Source organism: Coturnix japonica, unplaced genomic scaffold, assembly GCF_054131305.1.
Source record: "Coturnix japonica strain WE unplaced genomic scaffold, WE-NBRP24 Scf050, whole genome shotgun sequence".
Lineage (NCBI taxonomy): Eukaryota > Metazoa > Chordata > Aves > Galliformes > Phasianidae > Coturnix > Coturnix japonica.
The window spans coordinates 1471137-1495588 of NW_028188953.1; the positions used below are offsets into that span (position 1 = coordinate 1471137).

General features: G+C 56.9%; 2 protein-coding genes across 3 annotated transcripts; both read right to left on the reverse strand.

The window, feature by feature from the left end:
* Window positions 1–786: 786 nt before the first annotated feature.
* Window positions 787–9102, reverse strand: ZBTB22 (zinc finger and BTB domain containing 22). The gene is made up of 2 exons (XM_085532812.1): window positions 9054–9102; window positions 787–4939 (listed from the first exon to the last, which is right to left on the reverse strand). Exon 2 carries the CDS (start codon window positions 4924–4926, stop codon window positions 2941–2943), a length of 1986 nt encoding a protein of 661 aa, XP_085388938.1. The 5' UTR covers window positions 4927–4939; window positions 9054–9102; the 3' UTR covers window positions 787–2940.
* Window positions 9103–9453: 351 nt separating this feature from the next.
* On the reverse strand, window positions 9454–22222 carry DAXX (death domain associated protein). Of its 2 annotated transcripts, none has more exons than XM_085532838.1 (6): window positions 21274–22222; window positions 19670–19824; window positions 18770–19031; window positions 17245–17668; window positions 12227–12389; window positions 9454–9627 (listed from the first exon to the last, which is right to left on the reverse strand). In XM_085532838.1, the coding sequence occupies exons 1-6, from the start codon at window positions 21611–21613 to the stop codon at window positions 9568–9570; spliced, it is 1404 nt and encodes a 467-aa protein (XP_085388964.1). In that variant the 5' UTR covers window positions 21614–22222; the 3' UTR covers window positions 9454–9567. The 2 variants fall into 2 exon arrangements, with proteins under 2 accessions (XP_085388964.1, XP_085388963.1); XM_085532837.1 differs by having other exon boundaries at window positions 12218–12389.
* Window positions 22223–24452: the final 2230 nt, after the last annotated feature.

Genomic DNA, 24452 nt, shown 5'->3' on the forward strand with positions numbered 1-24452 from the left:
TATGTGTTCCTATGGGTCCCTATGGGTCCCTATGTGTCCCTATGTGTTCCTATGGGTTTCTATTGATTCCTATGGGTCTCTATGTGTCCCTATGGGTCCTATGTGTCCCTATTGTTTCCTATGGGTCCCTATGGGTCCCTATGGGTCCTATGTGTCCCTATTGATTCCTATGGGTCTCTATGTGTCCCTATGGGTCCTATGTGTCGCTATGTATTCCTATGGGTCCCTACGGGTCCCTATGTGTTCGTATGTGTCCCTATGTGTTCCTATGAGCCCCTATTGATTCCTATGGTTCCCTATGGGTCTCTATGTGTTCCTATGGGTCCCTATGTGTCCCTATGGGTTTCTATGGGTCCCTATGTGTCCCTATGGGTCCTATGGGTCCCTATGTGTTCCTATGGGTCCCTATGGGTCCCTATGTGTTCCTATGTATTCCTATGGCTCCCCATGTGTCCCTATGTGTCCCTATGTGTTCCTATGGGTCTCTATGGGTCTCTATGTGTTCCTATGGGTCTCTATGGGTCCCTATGAGTTCCTATGTGTTCCTATGGGTCCCTATTGATTCCTATGGGTCCCTATGTCCCTTGACCACGCCCACCCCCGAAGCCACGCCCCCTTATAAACCCCGACCAATCACAGCCTCCCATACACCCATAAGCCACGCCCACTCCCCCACTGACCACGCCCACATTTGTGGCCACGCCCCCTTATAAACCACGACCAATCAGAGCCTCCCACGTGCGCATAAGCCACGCCCACTCCCCGAAGCCACGCCCACACGCCGAGTCTCCATTCAACATTTATAGACGATGAATGAAACATAAAAGGAACATTAAAAAGACACAAAAAATGACACGAAAAAGGCCAAAAATGACCCAAAATTCGGGGGGAGGGGCGACATACAGAGGGGGGGAGGGGATACTTGGGGGGTGGGGGGCTCCCATGTTATCAATGGGACTCATATGGGACCCCCATGTTATCAATGGGACCCCCGTGTCTTCAATGGGACCCCCATGTTCCCATTGGGACCCATATGAGACCCCCATATCCTCAATGGGACCCCCATGTTCTCAATGGGACCCCCATGTCCTCTATGGGACCCCCATGTTCTCAATGGGACCCCCATGTTCTCAATGGGACCCCCATGTCTTCAATGGACCCTTATGGGACCCCCATGTTCCCATTGGGACCCATATGAGACCCCCATATCCTCTATAGGACCCCCATGTCCTCAATGGGACCCCCATGTTCTCAATGGGACCCCCATGTCCTCTATGGGACCCCCATGGGGTCAATGGGACCCCCATGTTCTCAATGGGACCCCCATGTCCTCTATGGGACCCCCATATCCTCAATGGAACCCCCATGTTCTCAATGGGACCCCCATGTCTTCAATGGGACCCTTATGGGACCCCCATGTTCCCATTGGGACCCATATGAGACCCCCATATCCTCAATGGGACCCCCATGTTCTCAATGGGACCCACTTGTCCCCATGGGTTGGGACCCCCCATGTCTTCAATGGCATCCAGATGGAACCCCCATATCCTCAATGGGACCCATATGGGACCCCCATGTCCTCAATGAGACCCCCATGTTCTCAATGGGACCCTTATGGGACCCCCATGTTCCCAAAAAGACCCATATGGGACCCCCATGTTCCCAATAAGACCCATATGGGACCCCCATATCCTCAATGGGACCCCCATGTTCTCAATGGGACCCCAATATCCCTATAGGATGAGACCCAGGTGGCCCCATTGTCACCCAGATGTTCCCATAGGATGGAATTGAGATGTCACCCACTTGTCCCCATGGGATGAGACCCCCATGTCCCCATTGCCCCCCACCTGCCCCACAGCTGGTGCCCAAACCATCAACCACGGCACCCTCTAGTCCATCCGCAGCCACCTTCAGCACCACGGACAGCTCCCATCAGCACAATGGACAGTTCCCAATCAGGACCATGGACAGCTCCCATCAGCACCACGGACAGCGCCCCCTCCTTCCCCCCTATATCTCCCCCTTCACGCGTCCCCTCCTCCCCAGCCCCCCAAGCCCTTCCTGGGGGTCCCAACCAGCTGCAGGTTGTGGGGTTTGAGGCCTTTATGGGTCTTCTTGTGCCCCCATTGCCCAAGTCCATTATTATGGGATCATGGTGTCACCCAGTTGCCCCCATGGGATGGGACCCTCCCCCCGTCAGCACCACGGACAGCTCCCACATCAGGACCATGGACAGCTCCTCCATCCAGGACCACGGACAGCGCCCCCTCCTTCCCCCCTATATCTCCCCCTTCACGCCTCCCCTCCTCCCCAGCCCCCCAAGCCCTTCCTGGGGGTCCCAACCGGCTGCAGGTTGTGGGGTTTGAGGCCTTTATGGGTCTTCGTGTGCCCACATTGCTAATGTCCATTATTATGGGATCAAGGTGACACCCAGTTCTACCCATGGGATGGGACCCTCCCCCCGTCAGCACCACGGACAGCTCCCATCAGCACCACGGACAGCTCCCATCAGCACAATGGACAGTTCCCAAATCAGCACCATGGACAGCTCCCCCATCTAGGACAATGGACAGCGCCCCCTCCTTCCCCCCTATATCTCCCCCTTCACGCCTCCCCTCCTCCCCAGCCCCCCAAGCCCTTCCTGGGGGTCCCAGCCGGCTGCAGGTTGTGGGGTTTGAGGCCTGTGTGGGTCTTCGTGTGCCCCCATTGTCCATGTCCATTATTATGGGATCAAGGTGTCACCCAGTTGCCCCCATGGGATGGGACCCTCCCCCCGTCAGCACCACGGACAGCTCCCAATCAGGACCACGGACAGCTCCCATCAGCACCATGGACAGCTCCCATCAGGACCATTGACAGCTCCCATCAGCACCATGGACAGCTCCCCCATCCAGGACCATGGACAGCGCCCCCTCCTTCCCCCCTATATCTCCCCCTTCACGCCTCCCCTCCTCCCCAGCCCCCCAAGCCCTTCCTGGGGGTCCCAACCGGCTGCAGGTTATGGGGCAGCCCGGCCGCTCGGTGCCTCCTCTCACAGTGACCTTTGTGCCTGACAAAGCTGTCCCTCCACATGAACTTCTTGGCGCAGACATCGCATTGGTACGGCTTGAGGCCCGTGTGGGTCTTCATGTGCTCGGTCAAATGATGCTTCATCTTGAACTTCTTGCTGCAGACGGGGCAGGCGAATGGCCGCAGGTTGAGGTGCATGTTGACGTGTCGGTCCCTCATGCTCTTATGGGAAAAAGCCTTTCCGCAATGACACATGAAGATCTTGTTGCCATCCGGAGCCGCGGCCAATCGGACGGCGCCGTGTTCCGTTGCCGTGCTTTGAGGGGGGAAGACTAAGATCTGGTTGCCTTGCATGTCCATTGGGAGCAAAGGGCGGGGGGGGAGGTTGGGGGGCTCGGGGGGGTCTTCTAAGCCGCCCCCGTATGGGGAGGGAAAATCCTCCGAGGACTCGCAGAAATCGACCTGTTCGTCTTCGTCTTCCTCCATCTTGGGGGGCCGGGGTTGGAGGGGGGGCAGGGGGTCTTCGTCTTCCTCGCAGGTGAGGACTAAATCCTCTTGGAGCCATTCTTGCTTGACGTAGACCCATTGCTTGTGGGGCACGATGCTGGGCCGGACGTAAAGGGGACGGCGGGTGGATTCTTCTTCTTCTTCCTCTTCCTCTTCGGCTTCCAAAGAGCTTTTGGAGGCCGCCCCATGGCGAACTTGGGGGGCTCTGGGGGGCTCCTCGGGGGTCTCGCGGGGGCTGAAGTAGTTGGAGCTGCTCGGGGATTGGTTGTCGCTGGTGCGGCTGGAATGGGAGCGCAGGGAGGACGACGACGGCCCCATAGAAGACGAGGACGGCCCCATAGCCAACGATGACGGCCCCATAGCCAACGATGACGGCCCCATAGCCAACGACGTTGACCCCATCCCCATTGATGTTGACCCCAATGACGCCATTGACCCCATTGACGTTGATCCCATTGACGTCGTTGACCCCATAGCCAACGATGACGGCCCCATAGCCAACGAAGACGGCCCCGTGGACGACAACGACCCCACTCCCATTGACCCCATTGACGACGACGCCGGCCCCATTGACGAAGATGACCCCATAGAGGACGACGCCGGCCCCACTGATGCCGATGACCCCATTGACGACGATGCCGGCCCCACTGACGCCAACGACCCCATAGACGATGAAGACGGCCCCATTGACGCCGATGACCCCATAGAGGACGACTGCGATCCCATAGAGCCCGATGACCCCATAGAGGACGACTGCGATCCCATAGAGCCCGATGACCCCATAGAGGATGAATTTGACCCCATAGAAGCCGAATGCGACCCCATAGAGGCTGAATGCGACCCCATAGAGCCCGATGACCCCATAGAGGATGAATTCGACCCCATAGAAGCCGAATGCAGCCCCATAGCGACCCGTCCTTCCTTTAACAGCTCCGTGCACTTATCCACGATGTGCCACATCTGAAGGACGCTCCCCACGGTCAAGAAGTTGACGATCTCATCGGGCGCCATGGACAATCTTCCTGTATAGGCCGAACCCAAAACGGTCTCAAAGGCCGAAGGGTCCATGACGTTGGGTAGGACGATGGACGTCATGTTCTTCAATAGGACTTGGTCGTGGAAATAGGGGGAAGAAGCCGCCAAGACGGCGCGATGGGCCCGAAAGACGCGGCCTTGGACGTGGATGGAGATGTCGCAGAGTTTCCCTTCCACCCGTTGTTGGTTCAGGTTGGCCAACAGGGAGCTGGTGATCTCCGGGAAGTCGACGTGGAGGAGGCCGCGATGGTGGGGGGCGCTATGGGGCTGAGGGGGGTCGCTATGGGGCTGAGGGGCACCGTCATGGCTGACATCATGGCCGCCGCTGTCATGGCCGCCGCTGTCATGGCCGTCGCTGCACGCCGCCTCCATGGCAGCGCTGCTCCTGAGGGATGGGTGTCAGTGGGACCCATAGAGCTGCCCCATAGGGCTGCCCCATAGCACAGCCCCATAGAGCTGCCCCATAGGGCTGCTACATAGAGCCGCCCCATAGAGCTGCCCCATAGCGCATCCCCATAGAGCTGCCCCATAGGGCTGCCCCATACAGGTGCCCCATAGAGCTGCCCCATAGCGCAGCCCAATAGAGCCGCCCCATAGCACTGCCCCATAGCACAGCCCCATAGATCTGCCCGTAGAGCTGCTCCATAGCACAGCCCCATAGGGCTGCCCCATAGGGCTGCCCCATAGATCTGCCCATAGAGCTGCCCCATAGCGTAGCCCCATAGGGATGCCCCATAAAGCTGCCCCATAGGGCTGCCCCATAGAGCTGCCCATTGTGCTTACCATCAATCCCCACCCCTATAGGACCCCCCATAGCCCCAACCCCTATAGAGCCCTCCATATAACACCAACCCCTATAGGGCTCCATACACCCCCCCAACCCCTATAGGACCCCATATAGTGCCAACCCCTATAGGGCCCCATACATCCCCAAGATATATAGGGCCCCCTATAGCTCCAAATCCTATAGAACCTCTCATAGTCCCAACCCCTATAGGGCCCCATACACCCCCAACCCCTATAGGGCCCCATACATCCCCAAGCCCTATAGGGCCCCATACATCCCCAAGCCCTATAGGGCCCCCTATAGCACCAACCGTTATAGGGCCCCATACATCCCCAACCCCTATAGGGCTCCCTATAGCCCGAAACCCCATGGGGTACCATACACCACCAACCCCTATAGGGCCCCATATAACACCAACCCCTATAGGTCCCCCTATAGCCCCAACCCCTATAGGGCCCCCTATAGCCCCAAACCCTATAGAACCAGCAAGAGCCCCAACTCCTATAGGGCCCTATACACCCCCAAACCCTATAGGGCCCCCTATAGCCCCAAATCCTATAGAACCTCTAATAGTCCCAAACCCTATAGGGCCCCATACACCCCCAGCCCCTATAGGGCCCCATATAGCCCCAAACCCTATAGGGCCCCATACACCCCCAGCCGCTATAGGGCCCCATATAGTGCCAAGCCCTACAGGGTCCCATACACCACCAACCCCTATAGGGCTCCATATAATGCCAACCCCTATAGGGCCTCCTAAAGCCCTGAACTCTATAGGACCCCTTGACTACCCCAGCCCCTATAAGGCCCCATACAACCCCAGTCCCTATAGGGCCCCCTATAGCACCAACCCCTATAGGGTCCCCTATAGCCCCAAACCCTATAGGGCCCCCTATAGCACCAACCCCTATAGGGCCCCCCATAGCCCCAACCCCTATAGGGCCCCCTATAGCCCCAAACCCTATAGGGCCCCCTATAGCACCAACCCCTATAGGGCCCCATATACCACCAACCCCTATAGGGCCCCATACAACGCCAACCCCCCAGGGCCCCCTATAGATCCCATACAGCCCCCAGAGCCCCCCTATAGATCTCTATGTCCTTTATACTGCCCCATACACCCCCTATAGACCCCCCCACACACCCCAGAGCCCCATATAGATCCCATACCCCCCCTATAGACCCCATACACCCCCTATAGGCCCCAATACACCCCCTATAGATCCCATACACCCCCTATAGACCCCCAAATACCCCCCAGAGCCCCCTATAGACCCCCAGACACCCCCCACAGCCCCCTATAGACACCATACATCCCCTATAGATCCCATACACCCCCTATAGACCCCATACACCCCCCACCGCCCCCTATATCCCCCTATACCCCCTTCCCCACCCTCTTCCCCCCTATAGGCCCCCATACACCCCCCCTACATCCCCCTATATCCCCCCCACATCCCCTATGCACCCCCTATAGACCCCACCCGCCCCTATAGACCCCTAAAGGCCCCCTATATCCCCCCATATACCCTATGGACCCCCTATAGACCCCACCCCCCCCCTATAGGCCCCCCATATCCCCTATAGGCCCCTATAGACCCCCCACATCCCCCCCACATCTCCTATGGGGCTACTATAGAACCCACCCGCCCCTATAGACCCCTATAGACCCCCCATATCCCCAATGGACCTCCAATAGACCCCACCTGCCCCTATAGGCCCCCATAGACCCTATAGACCCCTATAGCCCCCCCCATATCCCCTATAGGCCCCTAAAGACCCCCCATATCCCCTATGGGGCTCCTATAGACCCCACCCTCCCCTATAGGCCCCTATAGGACCCCCTATAACCCCCCCATATCCCCTATAGGCTCCTATAGACCCCTATAGAGCCCCCCATATCCCCTATAGGCCCCTATAAGCCCCCCCATATCCCCTATGGACCCCCTATAGACCCCACCCGCCCCTATAGGCCCCCATAGACCCCTATAAGCCCCCCCATATCCCCTATAGGCCCCTATATAGGCCCCCTATATCCTCCCCATATCCCCTATGGACCCCCTATAGACTCCACCTGCCCATATTGACCCCCCCCAAGTCTCCTATAGGCCCCTATAGACCCCCCTATATCCCCCCACATCCCCTCTGGGGCTCCTATAGACCCCACTCGCCCCTATAGACCCCTATAGACCCCCCAGATCCCCTATGGACCCCCTATAGACCTCACCCGCCCCCATAGGCCCCTATAGGCTCCCTATATCCCCACATATCCCCTATGGACCCCCTATAGACCCCTATGGACCCCCCTATAAGCCCCCCATATCTATGGACCCCCTATAGACCCCACCCGCCCCTATAGACCCCTATAGGCCCCTATAAACCTCTATAGGCCCCCCCATATCCCCTATGGACCCCCTATAGACCTCACCCGCCCCTATAGGCCCCTATAGACCCCCCCATATCCCCACATATTCTCTATAGGCCCCTATACACCCCCTATATCCCCATGGGGCTCCTATAGACCCATATGGACCCCCTCACATCCCCTATGGATCCCCTATAGACCCCACCCGCCCCTATAGACCCCCATAGACCCCTATAAGCCCCCCCATATCCCCTATAGGCCCCTATAGACCCCCTATATCTCCCCTATATCCCCTATAGGCCCCTATAGATACCCTTATATCCTCCCATATACCCTATGGACCCCCTATAGATCCCACCTGCCCCTATAGGCCGCTATAGACCCCCTATATCCCCCCATATCCCCTAGGGGGCTCCTATAGACACCACCCTCCCCTATAGGCCCCTATAGGACCCCCTATATCCCCTATGGACCCCCTATAGACCCCACCCGCCCCTATAGGCCCCTATAGGCCCCTATAAACCCCTATAGGCCCCCCCATATCCCCTATAGGCCCCTATATAGGCCCCCTATATCCCCCCCATATCCCCTATGGACCCCCTATAGACCTCACCCGCCCCTATAGGCCCCTATAGACCACCTCATATCCCCCCATATCCTCTATAGGCCCCTATACACCCCCTATATCCCCCCATATCCCCTATGGACCCCCTATAGACCCATATGGACCCCCTATATCCCCCCCATATCCCCTATGGACCCCCTATAGACCCCACCCGCCCCTATAGGCCCCTATAGACCCCTATAGGCCCCCCCATATCCCCTATAGGCCCCTATAGACCCCCTATATCCCCCCCATATCCCTTATAGGCCCCTATAGATACCCTTATATCCCCCCATATACCCTATGGACCCCCTATAGACCCCTATGGACCCCCTATATCCCCTATAAACCCCTATAGGCCCCCCCATATCCCCTATAGGCCCCTATAGACCCCCTATATCTCCCCCATATCCCCTATGGACCCCCTATAGACCCCACCCGCCCCTATACTCCCCTATGGACCCCTATAAGCCCCCCCATATCCCCTATAGGCCCCTATAGACCCCCTATATCCCCCCCATATACCCTATAGGCCCCTATAGACCCCCTATATCCCCCCCATATACCCTATAGGCCCCTATAGACCCCCTATATCCCCCCCATATCCCCTATAGGCCCCTATAGACCCCACCCGCCCCTATATCCCCTATAGGCCCCCACCCCCCTCCCTTAAGCCCCGCCCCCTTTCTCAAGCCCCGCCCCCTCATTAAGCCCCGCCCCCTTTTCCCCCTCCCCCCCCTCACCCGCTCCTCGCTCCGCTCAAGGCGCCGCCGCCGCCATCTTGGATCCCAAGCCCCGCCCCCTTTTCAAGCCCCGCCCCCTTTTCCCTCCCCTCACCCTTAAAGGGGCCGCGAACCCCCCCCACCCATTAAACCCAATTAAAATTGACGCGGCCCCTTTAAGAGCCGGACAGCGCGCCCGATCACGTGACGCCGCTCGCACAAGCCACGCCCATTTAGTGGGCGTGGCCTAACGAAGGGGGCGGGGGCCTGTATTTAAAGGGACCGCGGCCCCTTTAAGAGCCAGGAGCCTGATCACGTGACGCCTTCTCGTTCAAGCCACGCCCCATTGTGGGCGTGGTCTAAAGGAAGGAGGCGTGGCCTGTGGAAAGGGGGCGTGGCCCGTTCTTAAAGGGACCGCGCGTCGCAATAAGAAAACGGAGCTTTATTAAGGGGGGGGAGGGGGCGGAGCCAAAGGGGGAAAAGGGGGCGGGGCTAAAAGAAAAATGGGCGGAGCCAAGACGAAAAGTGGGCGGGGCTAATCGGAATCCGACAGGACGATGATCTCTTCCGGGTCGCATTGAGTCGCCACGCTGGTCTATGGGGGGAGTAATAGGGTTCTATGGGGCAGAGAGCCCCCCATAGACCCCATAGGGCAGTACTGGGACCCCTATAGGGCAGAGACCCCCCCCATAGACCCCATAGGGCAGCATTGGGACCCCTATAGGGCAGAGACCCCATAGGGCTGCATTGGGATCCCTATAGGGCAGAGACCCCCACATAGACCCCATAGGGCAGCACTGGGACCCTATAGGGCAGAGACCACCCCATAGACCCCATAGGGCAGCACTGGGACCCCTATAGGGCAGAGACCCCATAGGGCAGCATTGGGACCCTATAGGGCAGAGACCCCCCCATAGACCCCATAGGGCAGCATTGGGATCCCTATAGGGCAGAGACCCCCCATAGACCCCATTTACCCCCACCCCATTATATCCCCCCTCATATCTCCCATAGGCCCCCATTTCCCCCCCCCATTATAGCCCACCGTAGCCCCCCCACAGCCCCTCATTTACTCCCCCATCCCCTTATTATAGCCCCATATCCCCCCCATATCCCCTCATTTACCCCCCTACCCCCCTCATAGCCCCCCATTTACCCCCCCCCATAGCCCCCATGGTCCCCCATAGCCCCCCCATATCCCCCCCCCATAGCCCCATATCCTCCCCCATCCCCCCATACCCCCCCCATATTCCCCCATAGCCCCCCTATATCACCCCATAGCCCCCCATTTACCCCCCTCACCCCCCCATATACCTCCCACCCCCAACCACCCCATTTACTCCCACCCCATAGCCCCCCATAGCCCCCCATACCCCCAAACCTCCCCAACCTCCCCATATCCCCCCATATCACCCCATATCTCCCCCCATATCCCCCATATCTCCCCCCATATCCCCCCCATATTCCCCCATATCCCCCACATATCCCCCATATCCCCCCTTTATCTCCCCAAAGCCCCCCATATCCCCCTGTATCCCCCCATGTCCCCCATATCCCCCCCATATCCCCCCTATATCACCCCATATCTCCCCCATACCCCCTATATCACCCCATATCCCCCCCATATCCCCCCAATATCCCCCATATCTCCCCCCATACCCCCCCATATCCCCCCATATCCCCCATATCCCCCCTATATCCCCCCATATCCCCTATATCCCCCCATATCCCCCATATCCTCCATATCCCCCCCATATCCCCCCATATCCCCCCTATATCCCCCACCCCCTATTATAACTCCATATCCCCCCATATCCCCCCCATACTCCCCCATACCCCCCCATATCCTCCTATATCCCCCCACACCCCCCCCGTAGCCCCCCATAGCCCCCCCATATCCCCTCATTTACCCCACTACCCCCCTCATAGCCCCCCATTTACCCCCCCATAGCCCCCATATTCCCCCATATCACCCCATATCCCCCCTATATCACCCCATATCCCCAATATCCCCCCCATATTCCCCCATATCCCCCCCATATCCCCCATATCCCCCTGTATCTCCCATATACATCCCCATATACCCCCCCACCCCCCTATTACAGCCCCATATCCCCCCATATCCCCCCATACCCCCCTTATATCCCCCTGTATCCCCCCATATCCCCCCTATATCACCCCATACACCCCCCATACCCCCCCCATATCCCCCTGTATCCCCCATATACACCCCCATATACCCCTCCACCCCCCTATCACAGCCCCATATACCCCCATATCTCCCCATATCCCCCCGTATCCCCCATATCTCCCCCCATATCCCCCCCATATCCACCCATATCCCCCCCATATCCACCCATATCCCCCCCATATCCACCCATATCCCCCCCATATCCCCCTATATTTCCCCATATCCCCCCATATACCCCCCCACCCCCCTATATCACCCCATATCCCCCTGTATCCCCCATATACCCCCCATATCCCCCCTATATCACCCCATATCCCCCCATATCCCCCATATCCCCCCATATCCCCCATATCCCCCCACATCCCCCATATCTCCCCCCATATCTCCCCCCATATCCCCCCCCATATCCCCCATATACACCCCCATATAGCCCCCCACCCCCCTATTCCAGCCCCATATCCCCCCATATCCCCCCTATATCCCCCCATGTCCCCCCCATATCCCCCCATTTCCCCCATATCTCCCCCCATATCCCCCCATATCCTCCCTATATCACCCCATATCCCCCCCATATTCCCCCATATCCCCCCTATATCACCCCATATCCCCCCTATATCCCCCCCATATCCCCTATATCCCCCTTATATCACCCCATATCCCCCATATCTCCCCCCATATCCTCCCTATATCCCCCATATCCCCCCATATACCCCCCCACCCCCTATTATAACTCCATATCCCCCCATATCCCCCCCATATTCCCCCATACCCCCCCATATCCTCCTATATCCCCCCACACCCCCCCCGTAGCCCCCCATAGCCCCCCCATATCCCCTCATTTACCCCACTACCCCCCTCATAGCCCCCCATTTACCCCCCCCCATAGCCCCCATATTCCCCCATATCACCCCATATCCCCCCTATATCCCCCCATATCCCCCATATCACCCCATATCCCCCCATACCCCCCCTATATCCCCACCACCCCCCTAACCTTGCATGCCTTTTTGGGTGGGGGTCTCCTGGGGCTCCCCTGGGAGCTGCTGACCAGATCCCGGCCGGGTGAATCAGCCCTTGTTGAATCGGGGAGGGGGCTCAACCGGGACCCCCCCCCCCCACCACCATCTTCATCCTCAGAGCCCACGCTGTGCAGCTCCAGGCAGGGGCTGTAATTGGGGGGGGCAATGTTAGAACCCTATTAGGGACCCCAATAGGGACCACAATAGAGACCCCATTAGGGACCCCATTAGAAACACCATTACAGACCCTATTAGGGACCCCATTAGAAACCCCATTAAGGACCACAATAGAGACCCCATTAGGGACCACAATAGAGACCCCATTAGAAACCCCATTAAGGACCACAATAGAGACCCTATTAGGGGCCTCAATAGAGACCCCATTAGGGACCCCATTAGAAACCCCATTAGGGACCACAACAGAGACCCCATTAAGGACCACAATAGAAACCCCATTAGGGACCGCAATAGGGACCCCATTAGAAACCCCATTAGGGACCTCAATAGAGACCCCATTAGGGACATCAATAGAGACCCCATTAGGAGCCTCAATAGAGACCCCATTAGAGACCCCAATAAGGACCCCATAAGAAACCCTATAAGAAACCCTATTAAGGACCCCAATAGAGACCCCATTAGGGACCCCAATAGGGACCCCATTAGAAACCCCATTAGGGACCTCAATAGAGACCCTATTAGGGACCCCAATAGAGACCCCAATAAGGACCCCATAAGAAACCCCATTAAGGACCCCAATAGAGACCCCAATAGAGACCCCATTAGGGACCCCAATAGAGACCCTATTAGGAGCCTCAATAGAGACCCCATTAGAGACCCCAATAAGGACCCCATAAGAAACCCCATTAAGGACCCCAATAGAGACCCTATTAGGGACCACAACAGAGACCCCATTAGGGACCCCATTAGAAACCCCATTAAGGACCACAATAGAGACCCCATTAGGGACCCCAATAGGGACCCCATTAAGGACCCCCATGAGGACCCCATTAAGGAACCCACTAGAGACCCCATTAGGGACCTCAATAGAGACCCCATTAGATACCCCAATAAGGACCCCATTAGGGACCCCAATAGGAATCCCATTAAGGAGACCACTAGAGACCCCATTAGGGACCCCAATAGAGACCCCTTTAAGGACCCCATTAGGGACCCCAATAGAAACCCCATTAAGGACCCCAATAGAGACCCCATTAGAGACCCCATTAGGGACCTCAATAGAGACCCTATTAAGGACCCCCATAGGGACCCCATTGGGTATGTCGTTAGGAACCCCAATAGAGACCCTATTAGGGACCCCAATAGGGATCCCATTAAGGAGCCCAATAGAGACCCCAACAGAGACCCCATTAGGGACCCCATTAGGTACCCCATTAAGAACCCCATTAAATAGATCAATAGGGACCCCATTAAGGGCCCCATTAGGGACCCCATTAGAAACCCCATTAAGGACCCTATTAGGGACCCCTATAGGGATCCCATTAAGGACCCCAATAGAGACCCTATTAGGGACCCCATTAAGGACTCCAATAAGGACCCCATTAGGGACCCTATTAAGGACCCCATTAGAGACCCTATTAGGGACCCCAATAAGGACCCCACAAGAAATCCCATTAGGGACTTCAATAGAGACCCCAACAGAGACCCCATTAGGGACCCCATTATGGACCCCATTAGAGACCCTATTAGGGACCCCAATAGGGACCCCATTAGAAACCCCATTAAGGACCACAATAGAGACCCCATTAGGGACCACAATAGAGACCCCATTAGGGACCCCAATAGGGACCCCATTAGAAACCCCATTAGAAACCCCATTAGGGACCTCAATAGAGACCCCACTAGGGACCCCATTAAGGACCCCAATAGAAACCCCATTAAGGACCACAATAGAGACCCCATCAGGGACCACAATAGAGACCCCATTAGGGACCCCAATAGAGACCCCATTAGAAACCCCATTAAGGACCACAATAGAGACCCTATTAGGGACCCCAATAAAGACCCCAATAGAGACCCTATTAGGGGCCTCAATAGAGACCCCATTAAGGACCCCAATAGGGACCTCAATAGAAACCCCATTAGGGACCACAACAGAGACCCCATTATGGACCACAATAGAGACCCCATTAGGGACCCCATTATGGACCCCATTAGGGACTCCATTAGGGACCCCAATAAGGACCCCAACAGAAACCCCATTAAGGACCCCAATAGAGAACCCTATTAGGGACCCCAATAGGGACCCCATAAGGGACACCAATAAGGAACAGAGACCCCATTAGGGACCATATTAAGGACCCTATTAGGGACCCCATTAGGAACCTCATTAGGGACCCCATTAGATACCCCATTAAGAACCCCATTAGATAGATCAATAGGGACCCCATTAAGGACTCCATTAGAGACCCATTAGGAGCCCCATTAAGGACCCCAATAGAAACCCCATTAAGGACCCCATAGAGACCCTATTAGGGACCCCAATAGGGACCCCATTAGAGACCCCAATAAGGACCCCAATAGGGATCCCAATAGAGACCCCATTAAGGACCCCAATAGGGATCCCAATAGAGACCCCATTAAGGACCCCAATAGGGACCCCATTAAGGATTCCATAAGGGACCCCATTAAGGACCCCAATGAAGACCCCATTAAGGACCCCAATAGGTACCCTAATTAAGGACCCCATTAAGGACCCCATAAGGGACCCCATTAAGGACCCCGTTAAGGACCCCAATAGAGACCCTATTAGGGACCCCATCAAGAACCCCTATAGAGACCCCATTGAGAACCCCATTAGGTACCTCAATTAAAGACCCCATTAGGGACCCCATTAGGAACCCTAATAGGGACCCCAATAGGGACCCCAATAGAGACCCTATTAGGGACCCCAATAGGAACCCCATTAAGAACTCCAATAGGGACCCCATTAGGGACCCCATTAAGGACCCCAATAGAAACCCCATTACGGACCCCATTGACCCCATAACCGCCCCATAACCCCATAACCCCCCATAACCCCATAACCGCCCCCATAACCCCATTACCTGCCCCCATTAACCCCATAGCCCCCCCCCATTGACTCCATTAACCCCATTGACCCCATAACCGCCCCCATAACCCCATTACCTGCCCCCATTGACCCCATAGCCCCCCCCCATTGACCCCATAACCCCATAACCTGCCCCCAAACCCTATTACAGCCCCCATAACCCCCCCATAACCTCATAACCGCCCCCATAACCCCATTACCTGCCCCATTGATCCCATAGCCCCCCCCATTGACCCCATTAACCCCATAACCACCCCCATAACCCCATAACCGCCCCCATAACCCCATAATCGTCCCCATAACCCCATTACCTGCCCCCACAGACCCCATAGCCCCATTAATGACCCCATAACCCCATAACCATGCCATAACCCCATAACCCCCCCATAACCCCATAACCTGCCCCCATTGACCCCATAACCCCCCCCCGTAACCCCATTACCTGCCCCATAACCCCATAACCCCCCCTATAACCCCAAAACCTGCCCCCATTGACCCCATAACCCCATAACCCCCCCATAACCCCATTACCTGCCCCCTAACCCCATTACCTGCCCTATAACCCCATTACCTGCCCCATAACCCCATAACCCCATAACCACCCTATAACCCCATAACCTGCCCCCATAACCCCATAACCCCATAACCCTATAACCCCATTACCTGCCCCATAACCCCATAACCCCATAACCCCCCTATAACCCCATTACCTGCCCCATAACCCCATAACCCCATAACCCCATAACCTGCCCCATAACCCCATAACCCCATAACCCCATAACCCCCCTATAACCTCATAACCCCATAACCCCCCCCATAACCCCATTACCTGCCCCATAACCCCATAACCCCATAACTCTATAACCCCATAACCCCATAACCTGCCCCATAACCCCATAACCCCATAGCCAGCCCCATAACCCCATAACCCCATAACCTGCCGCATAACCCCATAACCTGCCCCATAACCCCATAACCCCATAACCCCCCCTATAACCCCATTACCTGCCCCATAACCCCATTACCTGCCCCATAACCCCATAACCCCCCCCCTAACCCCATAACCTGCCCCATAACCCCATAACCCCCCCCTGACCCCATTACCTGCCCCATAACCCCATTACTGCCCCATAACCCCATTACCTGCCCCATAGCCCCATTAATAACCCCATAACCCCATAACCCCATTACCTGCCCCATAACCCCATAGCCCCATAACCCCATAACCCCATAACCCCATTACCTGCCCCATAACCCCATAACCCCCCTATAACCCCATAACCCCCCCATAACCCCATTACCTGCCCCCTAACCCCATTACCTGCCCTATAACCCCATTACCTGCCCCATAACCCCATTACCTGCCCCCATTGACCCCATAGCCCCATTAATGACCCCATAACCCCATTACCTGCCCCATAACCCCATAACCCCATAACCTGCCCCCTAACCCCATTACCTGCCCCCATAACCCCATAACTGCCCCATAACCCCATAACCCCATAACCCCATTACCTGCCCCATAACCCCATAACCCCATAACCCCATTACCTGCCCCATAACCCCATAACCCCATAACCTGCCCCCATTGACCCCATAACCCCATTACCTGCCCCATAACCCCATAACCCCCCCTATAACCCCATTACCTGCCCCATAACCCCATAACCCCCCCATAACCCCATTACCTGCCCCCATAACCGCCCCATAACCCCATTACGTGCCCCATAACCCCATTACCTGCCCCATAACCCCATAACCCCATAACCCCATAACCCCATTACCTGCCCCATAACCCCATAACCCCATAACCCCATAACCCCATTACCTGCCCCATAACCCCATGACCTGCCCCATAACCCCATAACCCCATAACCCCATAACCTGCCCCATAACCCCATTAAAGACCCCCTAACCCCATAACCCCGTTACCTTCCCGCTATGGGGTCCGTGCGGCTCCTTTTGGGGTGAGGCGACACGTTCCCATTGACGCTGGTGGAACTGATGGGTCCCCCATCCCCCCCCCGCCCCCCATCCCGCCCCCCATTTTCTATGGGGCTGGGGCTCTCGCGACCCCTTTTTAACGGGGTTTGGGGTCGAGTCCATAGCGGCTCCGACCCTATAGGGCGGCCGGCTTCGTCCCCTTCCTTTTTAGGGCTAAAAGTCCTGGATTTGGGGTTTTCTATGGGGCCGGATGGTTGTGGGGAGGTGGGGGCGGCTTTTGGGGTGGCCTCCGAGGGTCCGGGCGATGCCGGGGGGGTCTCGTTGTTGTCCAATGGCAGCGCCTGGATCTCCAGCACAAACAGCTCGGCAGCCTTCGGCCTCGGAGCCTCCTCTTCATCATGGGGGGGGGGAGCTGAATAGGGGAAATAGGGGGGGGGGAAAGGGGGCGTGAGACCCCCACACATAGACAGACACACACACATAGACAGACCCCAACCCATAGACAGACCCCAACCCTATAACCAACAGACCCCAACCCATAGACAGACCCCCACCCTATACCCAACAGACCCCCAGCACAACCCAAGTTGTGCCTGCTTCCTCTTCCTCCTCCTCCTCCTCTTCTTCCTCTTCCTCTTCCCCTTTTCCTCTTCTTCCTCCTCTTCATCTCTTCCCCTCTTCCTCCTTCTCTTCCTTCCTCCTCCCCCTCCTCCTCCCCTTCTTCCTCTTCTCCTCTTCCCCTCCTCCCCTTCTTCATCCTCCCTCCTCCTCCCCTTCTTCCTCTTCCTCCTCTTCTTCCTCTTTCCTCTTCATCTTCCTCCTCTTCCTTCCTCCCCCTCCTTCCTCTTCCTCCCTCTCCCCTTCCTCTTCCTTCTCTTCCTCTTCCTCTTCTTCCTCTCTCTCCCTCTCTTCCTCCCCTTCTTCTTCCTCTTCCTCCCCCTTTCTCTCCCTCTTCCTCCTCCTCTTCATCTTCTTCCTCCCCCTCTTCCTCCTCTTCTTCTTCCTCTCTCTCCCCCTCTTCCTCTTCCTCTTTCTCCTCTTCCTCTTCCTTTTCTTCCTCCCCCTCTTCCTCCTTCTCCCCCTTTCTCTCCCTCTTCCTCCCCCTCCTCCTCTTCCTCTTCCTCCCCCTCTTCCTCTTCCTCCCCCTCCTTCTCTCCCTCTTCCTCCCCCTCCTCCTCTTCCTCTTCCTCCCCCTCCTCCTCATCCTCCCCCTCTTCCTCTTCCTCCCCCTCCTTCTCTTCCTCTTCCTCCTCGTCTTCCTCCTCCTCCCCCTCTTCCTCTTCCTCCCCCTCTTCCTTCTTCTCCCCCTTTCTCTCCCTCTTCCTCCTCTTCCTCTCCCTCCTCCTCTTCCTCTTCCCCTTCCTCCCCCTTTTCCTCTTCCTCTTCCTCCTCCTCCTCCTCTCTCTCTTCCTCCTCCTTTTCCTCTTCTTCCTCCCCCTCTTACTCCTCCCCTTCCTCCCCCTCTTCCTCCTCCTCTTTCCTTCCCCCCCCCCTTCCCCCCCCCCATACCCACCCTGAGCCGTGTCTTCGCTCTCAGCCTTCACTTCACTCTTGGTCTCTTCCTCTTCCTCTTCCTCCTCTTTTCCCTGTGCTCCATCGGACTCGTTCTCTCCTTCCTCCTCTTCTTCCTCCTCCTCCTCCTCCTCCTCTTCCTCTTCCTCTTCTTCCTCCTCTTCCTCCTCCTCCGACTCCTCCTTCTCGGATTCCTCTTCCTCTTCTTCTTCCTCCTCTTCTTCCTCTTCCTCGCGGCTCTTCCTGGTGCTGCCCCGGAGGCTCTGTGGGGTGGGAAGCTGCCATCGTCCCCCTCTTCTCTTCAGCCCCATGGCCAGCCCCATAGCCAACCCCATTGCCAACCCCATTGCCAAACCTATGGCCAACCCCATGGCCAACCCCACTGCCAAACCTATGGCCAACCCCATGGCCAATCCCATTGCCAACTCTATGGCCAACCCCACTGCCAACCCCATTGCCAGTCCTATGGCCAACTCCATGGCCAACCCCATTGCCATCCCATGGCCAACCCCATCCCAATCCCATCCCCAACCCCATAGCCAACCCCATGGCCAACCCCATAGCCAACCCCATGGCCAACCCCAAGGCCAACCCCATAGCTAACCCCTTAGCCAACCCCTTAGCCAACCCTATGGCCAACCCCATCCCTACCCCATAGCCAACCCCATAGCCAACTCCATGGCGAACCCCATGGCCAACCCTATAGCCAACCCCACGGCCAATCCTATGGCCAACCCCATAGCCAACCCCATGGCCAACCCCACCCCTACCGCATAGCTAACCCCATGGCCAACCCTATAGCCAACCCCATGTCGCTGTCCATGGTGCTGAAGCCCATGTCGCTGTCCATGGTGCTGAAGCCCATGTCGCTGTCCGTGGTGCTGAACCCCCCTTTCCTTACCCTGGCCGCCCTGTTCCTGTCCCTGTCGCTGTGCTCCCCGACGTCCTGCAGCTGCGCGTAGCGTTGGATCACGGCGTCCAACCGACTCAGCGCCACCGTCCGGTTACGGCGCAAACGTTTGGCCAGCGCCGGGTCCAGCAGGGCAGGGTCTGAGCCTGGGGGGGGCAGGGGGGGTCAGCCCCATAGCCACCCCATAGCCACCCCATAACCACCCCATAGCCACCCCATAACCATCCCATAACCACCCCATATCAACCCCATAACCACCCCATATCAACCCCATAACCACCCCATAGCCACCCCATAACCACCCCATAACCACCCCATAACCACCCCATAACCACCCCATATCAACCCCATATTAACCCCATATCAACCCCATAGCCACCCCATAGCCACCCCATATCAACCCCATAACCACCCCATATTAACCCCATAACCACCCCATAACCACCCCATAGCCACCCCATAACCACCCCATATCAACCCCATAACCACCCCATAACCACCCCATATTAACCCCATATCAGCCCCATATCAGCCCCATAACCACCCCATAACCACCCCATATCAACCCCATAACCACCCCATAACCACCCATAACCACCCCATATCAACCCCATAACCACCCATAACCACCCCATAACCACCCCATATCAACCCCATAACCACCCCATAACCACCCCATATCAACCCCATAACCACCCCATAACCACCCCATATCAACCCCATAACCACCCCATAACCACCCCATATCAACCCCATAACCACCCCATAACCACCCCATATCAACCCCATATTAACCCCATATCAACCCCATAACCACCCCATAACCCACCCCATATCAACCCCATAACCCCCCTCCTCACCCCATAACCTCCCTCCTCACCCCATAACCCCCCTGCCCACCCCATAACCCCCCTCCTCACCCCATAACCCACCCCATAACCCCCCTCCTCACCCCATAACCCCCCCATATTCACTCCCACCCCCCCCATACCTGGCCTGTACTGATCCGTCAGATGACTCCCAAAGTTATACACCAAATCCAGGTGCCTCCTCACCCCATAACCTCCCTCCCCACCCCATAACCCATCCCATAACCTCCCTCCCCACCCCATAACCTCCCTCCCAACCCCATAACCCACCCTATAGCCCACTCTTTCACCCCATAACCCAGCCCATAACCTCCCTCCTCACCCCATAACCCTCCTCCCCACCCCATAACCTCCCTCCTCACCCCATAACCCACCCTATAGCCCACTCTTTCACCCCATAACCCAGCCCATAACCTCCCTCCTCACCCCATAACTCACCCCATAATCCCCCTCCTCACCCCATAACCCCCCTCCTCAGCCCATAACCTCCCTCCTCACCCCATAACCCACCCCATAACCCCCCCATACCTGGCCTGTACTGATCCGTCAGATGACTCCCGAAGTTATACACCAAATCCAGCTGCCTCCTCACCCCATAATCCCCCTCCTCACCCCATAACCCACCCCATAACCTCCCTCCTCACCCCATAACCCACCCCATAACCTCCCTCCTCACCCCATAACCCACCCCATAACCCCCCTCCCCACCCCATAACCCCCCCATACCTGGCCTGTACTGATCCGTCAGATGACTCCCGAAGTTATACACCAAATCCAGGTGCCTCCTCTCTTGCAGCCTGTTCCCCACCTCCCTGAAGGCGTCCTGGGCCATGCTCTCCATCTGTTTCCTGCTCAGCCCTAGGCTGTACCTCCCGCTGGCTTTCTGGATCACCTTCAAGATGTCGGTGTAATCAGGGAACACGTCGGGCCTGTTGATGAAGCGCTCGATCCTCCTGTTGACCTCGGGGTAGCGGGTCCCCCTGTAGGCGATGCGTTGCTCTATGACCCTCCCCGTTAAGCTGCTGCAGCTCTTGAGCTCGCAAAGCCTTCGGAAGATCCTCATCATCTTCCTCTTCAAGCGACTCTCTTGGAGATACGTGGAATCTTCGCTGTCCAGTTCGTCTAGATCTAATTCTTTCTCTTGGAGGCGGCGGATCTCACCCGTGTAGACCCGAAGGAGGTTCTCTAAGTAACTGATCTGACGTTTGGAACCTCCCGCGGGTCGGGATGAAGGTTCTGACCCAGGTTCTGGATGGGACGATGATGATGATGATGATAACGGAGGCGCTGTCCCTGGTGCTGAATGGGACGACTCGGGAGCTGTCCCTGGTGCTGAAGGCGACGTCGCTGTCCATGGTGCTGATCCGGGTTCCGAACACAACGAGGTGTTGGGGGATGGAGGTTGGGTCGGTACCGAAGCCACGTTGAGTTTCCTCTTATGGGTGTGAGCTTTGAGGACCGTACAAAGCTCGTTAATGTAGACATAAATCTTATTGGGTCGGGATCGGATCCGGTTCAGACAACGAGACAGAACGTTCCGGAACTCGGCCGACGAAAGGAATTGAGCCGATGCTTTGTGGTGTCTGTTGGACAGGAACGGGAGGACCTCGGGGTGCTCCTCCGTCAGGGACCCACAGACCTGAAGGAACTAAAATAGGGGGGATACGAGGGGGTGGGGGTCAGATATGGGGGGATATGGGGGGTCCTAGGGGGTTATGGGGGGGATACAGGGGTCCTAGGGGGTTATGGGGGGGATACGGGGGTCCTAGGGGGTTATGGGGGGGATACGGGGGTCCTAGGGGGTTATGGGAGGATATGGGGGGATATGGGCATCCTAGGCAGAGATATGGAAGGATAGGGGAGGATATGGGGGGATATGGGGGTCCTAGGGGGTTATGGGGGGGATATGGGGGTCCTAGGGGGGAAAATGAGAGGATATGAGGTGTAAATGGGGGGATATGGGGGTCCTAAGGTGTTATGGGGGGGGATATGGGGGTCCTAGGGGGGATATGGGAGGATATGGGGTGTAAATGGGGGGATATAGGGGGATATGGGGGTCCTAGGGGGGGATATGAGAGGATATGGGGGGATATGGGCATCCTAGGCAGAGATATGGAAGGATAGGGGAGGATATGGGGGGATATGGGGGTCCTAGGGGAGATATGGGAGGATATGGGATGTAAATGGGGGGATATGGGGGGATATGGGGGCCCTAGGGGGGTATGGGGGGGATATGGGGATCCTAGGGGGGAAATGAGAGGATATGAGGTGTAAATGGGGGGATATGGGGGGATATGGGGGTCCTAGGGGGTTATGGGGAGGATATGGGGGTCTTAGGGGGGGATATGAGAGGATATGAGGTGTAAATGGGGAGATATGGGGGGATATGGGGGGTCCTAGGGGATTATGGGGGGGATATGGGGGTCCTAGGGGGGGAAATGAGAGGATATGAGGTGTAAATGGGGGGATATGGGGGTCCTAAGGTGTTATGGGGGAAATATGGGGGTCCTAGGGGGGAAATGAGAGGATATGAGGTATAAATGGGGAGATATGGGGGGATATGGGGGTCCTAGGGGGTTATGGGGGGGATATGGGGGTCCTAGGGGGTTATGGGGGGGATATGGGGGGATATGGACATCCTAAGGGGGATATGGGGTGTAAATGGGGGGATATGGGGGGATATGGGGGTCCTAGGGGGTTATGGGGGGGATATGGGGGTCCTAGGGGGGGATATGGGGTGTAAATCGGGGTCCTAGGGGGGAAATGAGAGGTTATGAGGTGTAAATGGGGGGATATGGAGGGATATGGGGGTCCTAGGAGGTTATGGGGGGGATATGGGGGGATATGGACATCCTAAGGGGGATATGGGGTGTAAATGGGGGGATATGGGGGGATATGGGGGTCCTAGGGGGTTATGGGGGGGATACGGGGGTCCTAGGGGGTTATGGGGGGGGATATGGGGGTCCTAGGGGGGGATATGAGAGGATAGGGGGGGATATGGGCATCCTAAGGGGGATATGGGGTGTAAATTGGGGGATATGGGAGGATATGGGGGGATATGGTGGTCCTAGGGGGGATATGGGAGGATATGGGGCGTAAATGGGGGGATATGAGGGCCCTAGGAGTGGATATGGGGAGGATATGGGGGGATATGGGGGACCTAGGGGGGGATATGAGAGGATATGGGGGGATATGGGCATCCTAGGCAGGGATATGGAAAGATAGGGGAGGATATGGGGGGATATGGGGGTCCTAGGGGGTTATGGGGGGGATATGGGGGTCCTAGGGGAGGATACAGGAGGATATGGGGGGATATGGGCATCCTAGGCAGAGATATGGAAAGATGGGGGAGGATATGGGGGGATATGGGGGTCCTAGGGGGGATATGAGAGGATATGAGGTGTAAATGGGGGGATATGGGGGGATATGGGGGTCCTAGGGGGGGATATGGGAGGATCTGGGGTGTAAATGGGGGGATATGGGGGGATATGGGGGTCCTAGGGGGTTATGGGGGGATACGGGGGTCCTAAGGTGTTATGGGGGGGATATGGGGGGATATGGGGGTTCAGGAGAGGATATGGGGGGATATGGGAGGGATAGGAGATAATATGGGGATCCTAAGGGGGGATATGGGAAGATATGGGAGGATATGGGGGTATAAGGGGGGTAAACGGGGATGTGGGGGGATGTGGGGGGGATATGGGGGGTAAAAGGGGATGTAGGGGGATGTGGTGGGGATATGGGGGTCCTAGGGGTGATATGGGAGGATATGGGGGGATTTGTGGGGGATAGGGGGGGATGTTGGGCGAGAATATGGGGGGATATGGGGAGATACGGGGGTCATAGGGGGGGATATGGGGGAATATGGGGGGATATGAAGGGTAAATGGGGAAGTAGGGGGACAT